This window comes from Anguilla anguilla, chromosome 1 (assembly GCF_013347855.1).
Source record: "Anguilla anguilla isolate fAngAng1 chromosome 1, fAngAng1.pri, whole genome shotgun sequence".
NCBI lineage: Eukaryota > Metazoa > Chordata > Actinopteri > Anguilliformes > Anguillidae > Anguilla > Anguilla anguilla.
Window position 1 is genome coordinate 14,415,358 of NC_049201.1, and position 14,806 is coordinate 14,430,163.

Below are 14,806 nucleotides of genomic sequence, written 5' to 3' on the forward strand. Positions count from 1 at the left end.
AAGGAGGTGCTCATCTTTTCAGTCAAATCAAGAGGTTAAAAGCTTCATGGTGATATGCTTATCAGGCAGGTGAACTTTTCCATTTCACAACTTTCACAAGCTGTTTTCAGGATAATAATGATGGACATTTCTACTGGGGGAAGAACCACAAAAGCCAAAAAATATGCCAAAGTGCTGAAGCAGATGCTTTCAGTTATACACATGCATTATGTGCCAATGAAGGGTTCACCTGGGTATTTTCGTATTCACCCATTGTAGCTAGCTTGGAAAGCGCATCCTTGTGATTGAAAGCGTTACTGCAGAAAATGGGAGCTAAAGCACCCACACACCAGCACTTCAGACACAGAAAATGAGGAATGTGCATTAATTTCTACTCATTACCCACCGAACACTGCTCTGCCACGTGTATCGTTTCTTTTTCTCGGCTGAGCTTGTCTTGACCCTGAGGTCACGCAGCCAAGCCCCAAAGGGGTACAGTGTCTGCAATCACTCCTCTGTGCTCATCACAGGAAATCCACATGAGAAGCAGTCAGCTGAGGGTAACATGTAATCCCATCTCCCGGCACCATTTCCTCCCCCGTGGGAAGCTGGACATCATGACTTCTAAAGTCTACATTTAAAAAAAGTACTTTCACAAACACAGCAAAAAAAAAAAAAAAAAACCACTGCAGGCACAGAGACACGTCCTCTCTCTGGGGATTTCTACTACCAGGAACCTGTGAGCTTTCTCTACCCTCTCTACAACAGACAGCAATTCCTATAGAATAATAAGGCAGGACAGAGTCCAGGTTGGTGCCTCAAGGCGAAATTGCCTTTTAGTGGTGTTTGTTGAGCCTTGAAAGCTCCATTCTTTCAAGCAGTGAACCACTTCAAGGTCAGAGGGGCATTGGAAAATGGCACTGGGCCATTTGAAAATACGGCGCATTTAACCAAAGGCAGCAGGGAGGCAAGGGCGAGGGTGACCAATGGAAGGCCTTGTGCCCAGATGGGTCTTGGGGCTGACTGGGAGCCAGTCTGCACTGAATAGAGAGAAACAGGAGCAGCTGAAGTCATTAGACCCCATTCAGTGTGTGCAGGAGTCAGATGGACCCACAGCACAGACTCATGGGTTAATTCATAAAGCCCACAGCAGCAGAAACCTATTTTTCCATTAATAACTGCTGTCCGAAGGCACATCCTGGCAGTCATCACAGTAAAAAAAAAAAAAAGCAACGTGGCAATCTGTCACTCTTGAGAAAGTCTTTGGATGTTCACGTAAGTGCTTAAAATAATTTTGAAGCAGTCCTGAAATGGGTTACCTTTAAATAGTATGGTCCATTGCTCCACAGAAAGTTAGAGGATACAAAAATTGAGGTGACAGTATATAACAGCAATACTGCATATTTTAATGCTCTGTTGGATTTATAATATGAAACCCTGGCTCCTTTCAAAATATTAAATTTACTCATATTTAATAATACTGTGTGTTTATACAATATAAATAGTGAAAAGGGGAAAAAATAAAGAAATGGAATAAGCACCAAGAAACTGTTTTAAGAAAGTATAATACACTTATAAATGATGCAGTAATAACTGTATCCTAACCTAAAGTGTTACTGACATAGCAAAGATTTGGCACATAAAAACACTTGGACCTAGTTTCAACATCTTAAGGACTCCGAGTTAAATTAATAAATACCAGTCTTGAGAGTTTGCATGAACCTCTAACTCCTCTTCCCTCCATTCACTGAACTGAAAGTTGTTCAATTTTAATCAAAGGAGGAATATATTTGATGTCATCCTGGATAAAATGTTTCCATCACAGCCATGGGCTGTCCTGTGTCAGGAGTGAATGGGGAGGAAATCTACTCACTGATAAGGTACTTGAATGCTCTCACTGTGATCACATCACAGATTGATGGGAATTGAAGGACACTACAAAAAGCCTACTCTTAGGGACCATCACTCTCATGAAAGAAAATCTACAGGCAAGCCAAAGCTCTTTAGTCATTAATGTCTACAGTAGCCTACTTTTCCATTTGAGCGCAGCTGGCATTAAACCATTATCTGACACAGAGAATAGTTTGTCATGAGTCATTATTATGAATTACAAAAGGGAAAAATCTTCATTTCAGCGCTCTTGAAAAGTTACCTTGATCGTCACGCATTGCAACGTGTCTGCGTGATTGTGGAAGACGAGAACTTTCAGTCTGGCATTCCAAACACATCAAGAAAAACAAGTAAAAACTGGAATACATTGATTGATGTTCTGACCCTGCTTTCAGATGTTTTGCCGTAGGAAGTGAAGTATAGAATTTCGATATGTTACTGTGAACCAAAGCATCCCTGATGTGATGCTTCAGACAGCAGGAGTGGGAGACTGCAGTCCACTGAGTCAGTCCCCAGTCAAAGTTCCGCCAGTTCTAAATACCATCTTCTGTTTCAGATTTGTGTTCTCAGATACTCTACGCTGCTCTAAGCCACCACCCTCATTACCAATATTTCCTGTTAGAAAAAAGGAAATGCAGCCTCGCAAGACAGATTCTGAAAGGAGATTTGATTAGTCTCTGTGTGGTAAACAGGGGCGACGGAGACCCCAGTGGAAACAGTTCTTATTCAAGCACAGGAGGATATACAGACTTTCCCAAAAAATCTCTCCTGTGGGCTGCTTGGTAGCTCACTTGGTAAAAGCTCCACTTACAGTGCATGAGTGAGCGCGACGGTATCGGATGAAATCCGGCCAGTGCTAGTGTCGATTGCGGCCGGCAAACCTGGAGGGGCGGTGCACAATTGGCTTTGCATTGCCTAAGGGATAGATGGGAGGGATTTATTTAGCAAGTATAGCTGTGCTCATTTCTCATTGCGATCCCTGTTGGCCAGCCAATCCCCCATGGCTTGCTCTCAGCGCACACGTATGATTGGGTCTCCTCTGCCCCTGCTCTACGCATGCACGACTTGTGGCTATGGTATGAAAAGAAGCAGCTGGCATCGCAGGTTTAGGAGGAGAACTGCAAGTTGTCTTCACTCTCCGAGCCGACAGCAGGGGGCATATATGAGCAGACTTGAACATAGTTCACAAATTGGACTTTCAAAATTCGGGTGGGATTGGAGATGGCAAATTATAAAAATTAAATGCTTACCCAAAGGTGTGTCAAAATGTATCATTCAAACATATTGCTAGAAAAAGCCATCTGTGCAGACACTTCTGCAAATCATGTCATCTAATTTAGTCACTTCAAACAAATGCTGACAAAAGGTTCAAGACAGTTCCAAAACTTCAGAATGGACAGAGGAGGTAAAGTAATACTAGTGCATCTTTGGCTGCATGTAAGTGTGTGTGCATTTGTGCGTGCATTTGAATTTTTGATTGAGTAGACACGTGAGTATGTGTGTGTCTGTGTGAGTGTGTGTGTGGGTGTGCGTGTTCTCATGTGGAAAGCTAGGAAAACTTGTGTACATCCATGTGCATGTGTGTATGAATTAATTATTCATTTTATGCACGAGAACAGGCCGGTTTAAAACAGCTGTAATTCCGTGGCTGGTTCATTGCATACAGTGAAATGCAGACTGGGGGAGCAGTTGGGCTAGTCTTATAAATCATGCCTTGAAGTACAGCTGCCTGGCTATGACAGCACACATTTCGAAAAGATAAACAATTCAAACAAATCACAACATCAGCAGAAGATATACTCGTCTATTAAATTCCCATCTGTGACTACTTTCGGTCCTTCAGAAAAAAAAGATTTTGAAGAGGCAGCAAAAGACCTGATCATAGCTAAACTACAGCAAAGATGGGAAAGGATTATAAAGTTTAGCATCAGTTAGAGCAGGATTTTCCCTGCCAAAATGACAGGAAAACCAAATTACTGCATGCCATTCTGACCTAAATGCTCTTCTTAATCTAGCTGATATGTGTGACAATTTATTATTCTCAATTTGTGACTAATATTATTAAAGCGAGGCTTAGGATTCAAACAAAATTGACCATCCACCTAATCTCAATTTACTGGCTTGACAAAAGATTTGTCTTGTCATTGGACTGTGCACCTTCAAGGGTAACAGTCATCAACATTGCTTTTGGAAATTACCATTAGGAAATGATAAAAAAAAATTAGCATAAGGTTGCTGGATCAAAGAAAATCTTTAAAGCAAATCCCAAAATCCAACTGCAAGCATTGAGCGCGAGGATCCTGTCATTAGTACATAGCCTACACGACAGACTAATTGAGGTAAAATAACAAAACTGATGCCAAAGGCTACAATGATGCAACAGTCTACAATAAGTTTTCATTCTTAATAATTCCCTCTCATATCTCAACGTGGTGCAATTCACACCCTCATAAAACCAATGAAAAGCCAGTCCAGCAACACAGACACGTCTATCACAAAACAGAGGAACGTGACCCTCGGGTCTGTCTGAGGGAGTAACGGTAGGGGCAGGACAGGACAGAACGGACTGTGAGCGTACCCGTTTGCGCAGGTTGCAGGTGAGGATGAGGTTGCGCGAGAAGGAGTTGGCGAAGGCGGTGTAGAACTCCAGCACCTTCAGCAGTGCCTCCCTCCTGATGACATGTAGGTCGCAGTAGGTGAGCGCCCGGACATTGGCGCACGCATGGGCCAAGGTGGTCTCCTTCCAGAAGACGTCCCCAAACACATCCCCTTTACCTGAGAGGGAGAAGGATTTTCTTTCTTTAGTGAAGAATTTTCCATATCAACATCCTCATAATCTTTATGACAGCAGCACTGAGTTGGCATATTCGTGCCGTCCAGTGTTGGGAGGCAGTGTAGTATTGGTTAGGGAACAGTACCTGTAACTCAAAGGTTGCAGGCTCAACTCCTACTTGGGGCACTGCAACTATACCCTTGGAAAAGGTACTTAACCCGAATGGCTTCAGCTCCAGCTGTATAAATGGATTATATTTGTAAATCTAAGTTGATCTGGATAAAAGCGTCAGATAAATGGCAAAATGTAATGTAACAGAGCCACAAAATTCACACAGTTAACACAAGGTTAACGCAGTCCTCTTCAGGGAATTTGAAAAGTGTAACAATGTATCAATGCTAGGTTAACAACGAAGCAACCAGCAACATTATCAAGTGTTACATTCATATACTGTGACATCAGAACCATTCTGTACATCTCACTTATAAATAAGCAATTACAGGGAAATGGGCGAGTTATTCATTGCGGACAAAATAGTGCACACAGGCACATTCCCAATGTTTCGGCCACTTGAAATGTCAAGAACACTCCATGTGCTCAGTGTTAACAAATTGTTCTTTATAACCACGGAATCTCGTTGCAATCAAAGTTCCATTGGGAAACTGTGATCAGATTGATTTAGCAGTGAGGCAACAAATAAGCTCGGCTCACGGCTGCATGAAAGTGGTTTATAGTGACTGAGGAGAAAAAAAATGAACCTAATAACGTTGAGGAGAGAGATATAAGTCTTGCGTCTATAGTTCTCAGGCAGGCGTTATGGAACTCATTCAACTCTGTAAAGCCCCCATCGCTCACTGTGGAGGCTCTGCGTGTCTGCGGACTACAAATCACCGGCCAAGCCCCAGTCCTACCCCAGGCTCATGGTATCAACTCAGCTTCCGCTGAAATGAGTCCTCCTCTGGATCTAAGAGGAGAAAGGGACCAACTTCTATGTAGGGCACATTAATCAAATGAATCTAAAAAAAAGAAATTTGGACAGACAGCTTTGAAAGCTGGCAGGTGGATGGGCATGGCCAGAGCGTCAGGGCGCTGAGTTACACGCCAGTCGGTCTTCTAAGATGGAGGCAGCGGAATATGCTGACGCAGTAACTGACAGCTCCTGGAGGGCGGACTGGCTGGTGCCGTCTGCTGACCGCGCGGTAGAAGCAGGGACAGCTACCCTCTGGCGTTTCTCCCATCAGCCGCTGGAGATAATTGAACAGCTCTGCTGGTTCGGAGGCTGGAAATACCGGGAAATGCTGCAGGCTAATTGGCTCAAATCATCCTCATTTTACTGAACCTGTCATTCTCTCTGGTGGCAGCCATAATTATACACAGGTGAAGGGAGTTAGGTGGCTGTTCCTGCTGAGGGGAAATTGGTGAGAGATGAAATCAACAGCGCTATCTAATCAAATGCAATTTAGCACTATAACAGCCTACTTCTCCCCTATAAATTCATTTAAATTTAGTACAGCACATACATACAAATGCAAAATGGCCATATTCTAAAGTTGGAAGCTGTTTTGCTGGCACCTGACAGAAAATCAATCAAAGAAGAGCCATTCCAAATTACTGGAAACCGGCACCACCTCGCATTAAAGAGACTTTCTGTAATTTCTGCGATGGCAGGTTTGGCCTTCTCCTTCATTATTACATTAAAATAATTATTGACATATTACGGGGATAAAACACAGCTGGCTTGCCTATAGGCATGCACAGTTTAGACTGACTGGTAATCAGCCAAGATGTTGTTGGTTGGCTTTGTCGGGCCTGTTTATAAAGGAGGTGTCTGCTGTGCCTCCAGGGACAGACAGACCTACACTAAACTTGTGTGGGGTTTGGCTCTCCAGCAACCTTGCATAGAGAATGTTCTTTATTTTTCCATTAACCTGTATTGGGATATTTTCTTTTTGTTGTTCTCCATTTTATTTTGAAGTGAATAAAACAGCTATTGGGCAGTCCTGCTGTTTTTGTACTCAAATTACCATCATGACCTGGCTCTGTGCTGCAATGACATATTTAGTAAACGATTAAAACTGCAGGGGTTAAACAGCTGGAGACATGCAAATAGATTTACATAAGAGAAGCTGACCTTCCCTTTAAAAACTGATCTGAGGAGGCCTGATATAATTCAATACTGTTACTACATCAAAATTCTCTTTAAGCCAATTTGCCAGATTTGAATCAATCTAGGTCTAGGAAATTTTATATGAGGTCAGGCTTGTTTGTCATCAGAAGGGCTCTCCGTGAAACATGTATCTTTGTGTCTACACACCTGTACACACACATAAAACATACCTGCACATCCACATACAGACAAGCATGCAGAGGCACTCATTATATGGCTACACAGGGTCAAATCTCTTTCCTAGAATGGGGTCTCTGTGTATTAACCTGCAGCTTCACACTGGCAGTGGCCCTGTCACTGCTCCTGGAATCAGGGATGGGGGTTTATCCCTCTGTGGGAGGACTCATTACTGTGACTTCTCCTTGTCAGAAGACAGAGGATGAAGGCTCGAAATTGCATGTATAGTGTGGTGCAGCACTGGTAGACCAGTGTGCGAGAATTGGAGGGGGGCTAACTCAGGAAACTACATAATATTGTGCCATCTTGCAGTGGATATGGTGTCCAGTGGGTTACATTATTACACAATGACTCATAATGTGAGGTTAAATAATTCCCTGCCAAAATATAATTTGTAAAACAGATTTCTGAACGTCTGTCTCTTGTAAGGATGAGAAATTATGAAATTTTTATTAAGAGGGCATAGAAATGATCAGGATTGCAAGTAACAATAAGAATTACAATCTGATGACAGCATATGAAATAGTCATCAAAGGGCCAGATTTACTGAGAATCTGTGAGGAGTAGAATGCATGTAAATATGGCATCATCGTCATCAGGACATATTTGCAAAACTGGCAAATATTTAGTGGAAATGAAATATCCTAAAAATGTGGGCCATTGAATTATGGCCCTCTTTCCAAAATCGGCCCACTGACCTCTGAAAATGTCTGTTGTTATAATATTATTTCAAAATGCCTATCAGTAACATATGTGTCACTTTAAGATGAAACAAGTTCTTTCACAGCTCTGAGGATGTCATTTTTCCAAAAGGGGACCCAGCTGCTAGGCCCTCTCCTCTCTGCTTCTCTTGCAGAGGTGATAATGAGGATCAAAATGGTGTCAGAGTGAAGGGGATCATCTGGAGCATCAGCAGGAGATAAGAACAGAGAACTTCCGTCCTCAGACATCACTGCGTGAACCTTGGCAACTGGACCGTCACCAACGAGGTCACCAAACCTCAATATATGAATAATACCTATGTGACCTCATCCAGCAAAGATGACTGCAATGAAGAACATCTCTGGGCCCCATCCTCAGTGAAGATTAGTATTCAGTTCACCCTGACTGATCACACGTGGTTGTCTTGCCTGTCATTGTCATGGATGGGAGAAAGAGGAAGTTGCATCTGTGAGTAGCCAGTAGTGCTAAGGAAAGTTGACTAAAGTTCAGCTCACTGAGGCATGAGTGCTAGAAGTAATATTTAAAAATATATGCACACTAAGCTGTTTAAAACGGCAATGTAGACTATTACTGCATGAATAATATATTAGAGGGCTTGAGAATAGTTCAGGGAGCTTGAAAAGAAGCGGCACATGGTCACTTAGATTCTTTCAAGGATGGAGCTGTGGTTGACCGTAACACATTGGAGGTATTGTACTGTTAGGGACACAGGAAAAGTCATCCTCTATGAACTTCACTGCGGTGGCAGATGAGCTTCCTTATGCAGAAACATAAAGATGTCTGAAATGTCATGTGCCTTCCCTGTTCCTGCGAGGCTCTTAATGCCAATGCTTTGACAAACGACAGGCCCAACCTTAGCCCCGATTCCGCTCCCCTGGGGTAATCCCGCGGGGATCATGGGACTGAAACATCACATCGTCAGTTCCTGGAGCCCACCCCCTGTACAGAGCATTAATGAGGGTACAGGCCCACCCATGGAGGAGCAGGCTTCACGTTGGCATCCATTACGGCTGGTGATTAATGTCGCGCAATTCTCGCACAATGCGTCTGCGGCTAATACGATTTTTATGAACCTTTCCGCTGGTGCTTTGCGGGGCTTTTAATGACGTTAAGGAACCGTTCACAGTAAATACAATCATGGCTCCGGAACTGCCCTACGGCCTGACAGCCGATGAAAGGAAATTTCTCCTCGTTTGACGGCGGGATGGTAATAAACCCTGACAGCCTCAGGAGGAAAGCTCCCAAAAAAAAAAACACACACCGAATCCAGGTTCACAGGCAATGCTCGGCGCAATTTGGGCTCAACAAGCAGCAGCGTGAGCACTCAGGGATTGTTTGTACTTATTTGCATTTGAACAAAACATCAGCTGAGGGGTAAAACAGATGGAATGAAAGGCCTTGGATACCCTGTCTAGATAAACACATGTGGCAGGCTAAAAAAAGGCACCTGCTCATTTACTACTGCATCTCCGCCGCTCACCTAGAATGGCTATGACCTCATCGTCCTGGATGACCTCGAGCGACCCCGACACCACGAAGCACAAGGTGTCCACGCTCTCCCCAGCGTGGAAGATGAGGTCACCGGGGGCGCAGTGGATGGTCTGGAACTCCACGGCCAGGGAGCGCAGGCAGCCGTCGCTGGCCAGCCGGAAGGCGGGGTGCTCGTTGAACACCTTGCGGTTCAGGTGGACGCAGATGTCCGCCCTCATGTCCTTGGGACAGATGGACAGCACCTGGGAACGGAAGGAAACGCACCAAATCAGGTGTCAGTCTGCAAGCTGGCCTCTGATGATGCTAGGCACCGACTGCAGGACAGCAGGAGGATAGCTGATGTAAGAAGCCAGAAAGCTGCACTAAAAATATTCTCATTATAAAAACACAAATTGACTAAACAAATTCTGTGAAGAAACCAATTCTCATGAGAATCATCTTCAAGCAAAAAACACTCAAACAGGTAAACTGTGCAAATGGGGCACTCATTTCTTTCATTTTATAACACCTCAACAATTCTGCGGATATAAAACTTTTACATTCCATTTTAGGTTTTCTCAATCTCAAATTTTTTCTTCAAATGGCTTTGCAAATGGTTTTAAAAAAGTTTTGTCTGAACATTTAAAAAACTAAAACAGTGGCATGTAGCCTTCAGGAATTTAACAGCTAAGAGTAAACAGCAGCTTTATAGTATCTGCTTCAAGTACTTAACATTATTCAAGTAAACAATATTGAACTTGCATTCAGTAGGACCATGTAGACAGTAGCGTGTGGAAGTGAGCTCAACATTTTGCACAGAAAATGTTAACTTTTTTATTTCACTGCAGCGGTGATAAAACTAACAAAGTAAGTGCTAGTGTGTTGTTAACCTTTATTGATTGCAGCATGATGTTAGTATGATGTAGCTAACACAAGCCAATAACAATAACCCATAAAACTGATTTATAATGTTGCTTTTTCAATTGAACGTTAAAAGTGAATGTACTGTAATAGCACAAGAAATTTGAACAAAAGACAAAAGTCCCAGGAGAAGATGGAATTAAATTAAAGTATGCAGACCTGTGTTCCAGAACCCAACAAATTAAATGCTTAGTGAAATGCTTACTCTTATCATTAATGGAATGTTGGGAAAATGTGAGTTTAAATGTCCAAAACGGTAAGCATATCATATTAAAATTCCATATATGTCCACAATACATTAATTTAAGGTTAAACTGATACTATAATCGCAATATGATTTTCGAAATTCAATTTTTCCAGTTGTCCTGTGCCTATATTTGGTGGATCCAGGCTGTCGCTGCAGACGCACTATACTGTCTGCCATTCTCACTTATTGCTATTCTCTTCTGTTGGTAGGTGATCCCCAGTTTCCCAACTTTCCTAGACTTCTTCCTCTGCGTCTTGTCAGTCAGGCAGGAGTGCGGCACCAATTTGGACTGATACAGTAGAAAAGCTAATAAAGTTACATTTTATACATTTTGGCATCGACTTGGTACCGAAGTATCGGTTCTTGTGACATACTTATTAGTGAATATCCTTTCATGACTATGCAGCAGTCAGCCTGACTCAGGGTCAATAACAGAATGAGAAGGGACAGGCACACAGGGAGGTGCACGATTCAGAAAACTCATTTATCAGCCACAGATTCTTCTCTACCTAAAAAAGGACAGAGTAATCCTGCTTTAACCCAGTATATTATACAAAATAATCAGATACTTAATTTGTAACTATCCATTAAGTTCAATATGAAATTGGGGAAAGGTCACAAGCAAATTAAAAGCAGGTCATAGGTTTATTAGAAAAACCGGAGCACCTTGTATTTGCTTAGTGGGTCTATTCTGACAGTTTGCAGATACTTGAGGAATAAACCCAGCCACATAAACCTTTGTGCATACTTGGACAAAAAGCCAAGAAAATATTTCTTTCAGAGGTTTGGTCCAGTACAACTAATTCCCTCAGGAGATGGGGGGAAACCTATGTACCTTCTCAGTGTCGATGCCCTTGGTCATGGACCAGGTGGAGACGATGTAGTCCATGACCCTCTCGCTCAGCCCTTTAGGCACCTGGTAGAGCTTCAGGAAGTCACGCACGTTGTTGAGCATCTCGTGGTAGCGGTTGGTGTTGGCATACATCTGCTGAAAGATGGTGGTGACATTCCCAAAAATAGTTGCATACAGGAGGGCTGGGAAATGAGAAAAGACAGAGGTGCACAAGTAAGCCTTCTGACACACTGGGACATCACGGCATAATTGCATAATGTGCGTAGAGGTGCTCCCCAGTGTCTCAACTGATGAAGAAGTGAGGGCAGGTTTGCCCTGAATGCAGCCAGTTTAAGCCTTGGCCAGGTCATTAGCGAGAAAGGACCAGGGTGAACAAAATACATTTGGCCTCAGTTGACCTGCACAGGTACGGTGGCTTAAATTGGCCAGGATTCCTCTGGTTACCACTGCATCCATTAACAGCAAAAGCCAGGAGACCCCGTGGCTCTCTAGGAACAGGAGTGAGGAACACAGGCTCAAAGACATGCTTACTGTTGCCTTTAAACTTCCATCCATGTTCACTTTCCATCCTGACACTCATCATAACTGATCAACTAATTGTTTTTTTAAATGTCTCAATTATAAACTCAGTTGTATGATCAGTCACTTGACTGTGCTATTAGAGCATCTATGGGGACCCCTGGAGGATAACCACCGAAATACAAGTTTAAATTGTGGAGACAAACTGGTGGCCCTACTGATACATGTACGTTGGTCATTTAAGAATGTCAAAATGGAAGCACATAGATTGGATTGGACTCAGTATATACCAATTTTAGCAACTAAAACACTGCAGCTATACAGCATAACAAAGAACCCCAGAAGAGCAGCCCTTGCCATATGGTGCCACAATGTGTGTCCCTGCATTTCACTGTTCATGCTTTCTTGAGGGAAGTGAATGCACCGATTCTCCTGCTCCGCTGAGCTGTTTACTGACAGACTCCAACACTACTCCCCCGTGCAGTGTTGCCATAGAAACCTGACCCAAAATAGTTCTTAAAATAATTCAGTCATTTTCAAACCACTCAGAAAAAATAAAAAGGAAAGGCAACAATTTAAAGAGTTACTCAAAGTCAGAGCTCTGGCACATGAGCAATGGGAAGATCTGTCACAGACATAATAAGAACAGCAGAGTAGATGATTAGATCAAATAGCCCTTTTCCTACATTGTGATAACGCACACTTATATTTCAGTTTAAGACAGTTGATCTACAATAAGTGATAACACAGCGCACAGTATAAAAGGGAATAAAAGGGTAAGGGAATCTGTAGGTCTGGTAGGCACTATTTCACCCAAACTCTTTTGGTTGTAGTAAAAGTTTATGGTCAATAAAAAATAACCAAGGTAATCTTGATGGCCATACCAGACACTAAGTTCCCTTTCCAAAGCACTGTGCCTGGAGGCTGTTAGGGCTAATGAGCCCACTGTAGTATTGTGCTGAGTTTTTTTATGAACTACCATAGTCCATCACCACAGCCCAAGGGAACACACATAGTAAATATGAAATACATAGACTACCATAATGCAAACTGCCAGATCATATCTTCACTCTGCACTGGGTATTGGCTGCAAAATCTCACAAGAGAATGGAATCTGTGCAGTTGGCAGACTTCAATGCTGTGGACACAGCATCCACGGTAACATTTCAATTCAGATCCGCCTGGTAGACATTAAATGATCAAATGAATACAGCACTGATGAATCATAATGTTTACTTATACTGTACATTTTGATCTAGGCTTAGGGATAGAACATGAATATGTTAGCAGGGATAAGAAACTCATTTTAGCCCATGGGAGGTTGGTGCATATGCTGGTTTTTGTTACAACCCATTACCCTGGCTTAATTGGTTAAATTAGCTGATTATACATGTATAATGATGCAGCCCCCACAAAAACTCAAGACAAATATTTGAGCTTAAGGCATATCATTCAGGCGTAATGCACCACTTTAGATTAATTACAACAGTAAAATCACTGACAGTACCACTTAAATCCTACAAATAAAGTGGCCTCTTTGCATATGAATTTGACACCCTTACACAACATCTTATGTCTAAATCAACGGCAACTATTTTTTTATTTTGTGGTCACGTGCATGTTCCAGACAAATTAAACCTGAACTATGATTTGAGTTTACCACTGACACCCGAATACATTCTGGATAACAAAGGACATTACCACAGTCAACACAAAATGATCTCCATTCCTCAATGAGATCCTCAATGAGTTCCATCACAATGCTTTCTCTAAGAGTAATGGAGTAAGCACAATCTGGAATGGATCAAATGAGAGTTTTCACTGTGAGGTGTACATTTTTGCTTCTCAGCCACAGTCTTGGAAAATCTGAGGACTGCGAATAATTAAATGACCTGCCTCAGCACTTAACTGAGTGGTACTATGACACTACACAGTAGATGGTTAATTGAACACACTTGAATCCACCCAGCAGAACACAAGACTAGTGCTGGAATAATAATCATAATTACGAGAGTAAACATGGCCACTACATTTATTACCAAACACTATCACATTAAAACTCTTCAAAAAAAAAACAAAAAAAAAACTATGAACTGTCTTCTGTCTTAACCCATAGTCCTTGGGATTCTATGGACCTTGGCCATTTGCAAATTTAATCGTTGGCTGGCTAACTGTTAGCTGGCAAATCATTAGCTAATGTCATCGCTTGCTCTTCCAAGCGGCTACAGTACAAATCTCACAGCAGACCTGTCTCCATTACATCAGCAATGTCAGAAACAGTACAGCGTCTCATCTTCCATTTAGGCTGGTGCCCAACATGGACCTTCTGAGCAGCCAAATATGCGAGAGGCCAGAAAGCAAGTTAATGAAAAGACATTAGCATACATTCACAGGCTTGAGAGTGAGCGCCATAGGGATGACATAAAATAGCACCACTTACAAAATGCTGAGAGAGGAATATTAACCGCATATAAATAAGAACATTCCTCATCCTATTCAGTGACAAAACTGAAGCAGTAAGACTGAGAGATAGCTACGGCTAGCCTAGGCTGCATGTGTAGCAGTGCTAAAGCTATTTAGTCTGGAGATAGGCCTGCACTAAGACAGCTGAGATGCATATTAACAATGCATGAATAAGTTCAATCTATTTAGCTGTGACTTGGAATAAATAAAAGACCAATGAGCAAGAACAAGATTGGTAGCAAGGCGAGGCTGAATAATAAGGCTATGCCATCCTTTCTTTGTATTAGTCACTCCCCAAGATTTAAGGATGATTTTCAGCAAACATGAAGGGATTGGATGAGTGGGATAAATAAAGAATGGTTCCAACTAAAATGACAATACAGCTAGCAATTGGGTACCAACTGCCTGTGCATCGAAGAGAGGTTGTTTAAATACACTGTTAAGTGAAATAGACAAAACCATGCCAGTACATTTCATATAAAATAAATACAAAATAAATATATAAGCTTAAAAAATACCTTATTAATGATAACAATGACAAAATGTTTTTAAAATGTTAAAAATATAATACCACTAACATTGTTGAAGAAGTGTGCACATGTAAACACACACACACAAACGCAC

General features: G+C 42.1%; 1 protein-coding gene across 3 annotated transcripts in view; it reads right to left on the bottom strand.

Annotated features, from left to right (window-relative positions):
* kcnh5b (potassium voltage-gated channel, subfamily H (eag-related), member 5b) overlaps positions 1 to 14,806 on the bottom strand; it is a 74,845-nt gene that overhangs the window by 13,060 nt on the left and 46,979 nt on the right. For all 3 annotated transcript variants that reach the window (XM_035423766.1, XM_035423785.1, XM_035423776.1), the window contains 3 exons: positions 11,183 to 11,382; positions 9,190 to 9,442; positions 4,448 to 4,644 (listed from right to left, as the gene is read on the bottom strand). In XM_035423766.1, the coding sequence (XP_035279657.1) occupies positions 4,448 to 4,644; positions 9,190 to 9,442; positions 11,183 to 11,382 (650 nt within the window). The remainder of the gene's footprint in view (positions 1 to 4,447; positions 4,645 to 9,189; positions 9,443 to 11,182; positions 11,383 to 14,806) is intronic.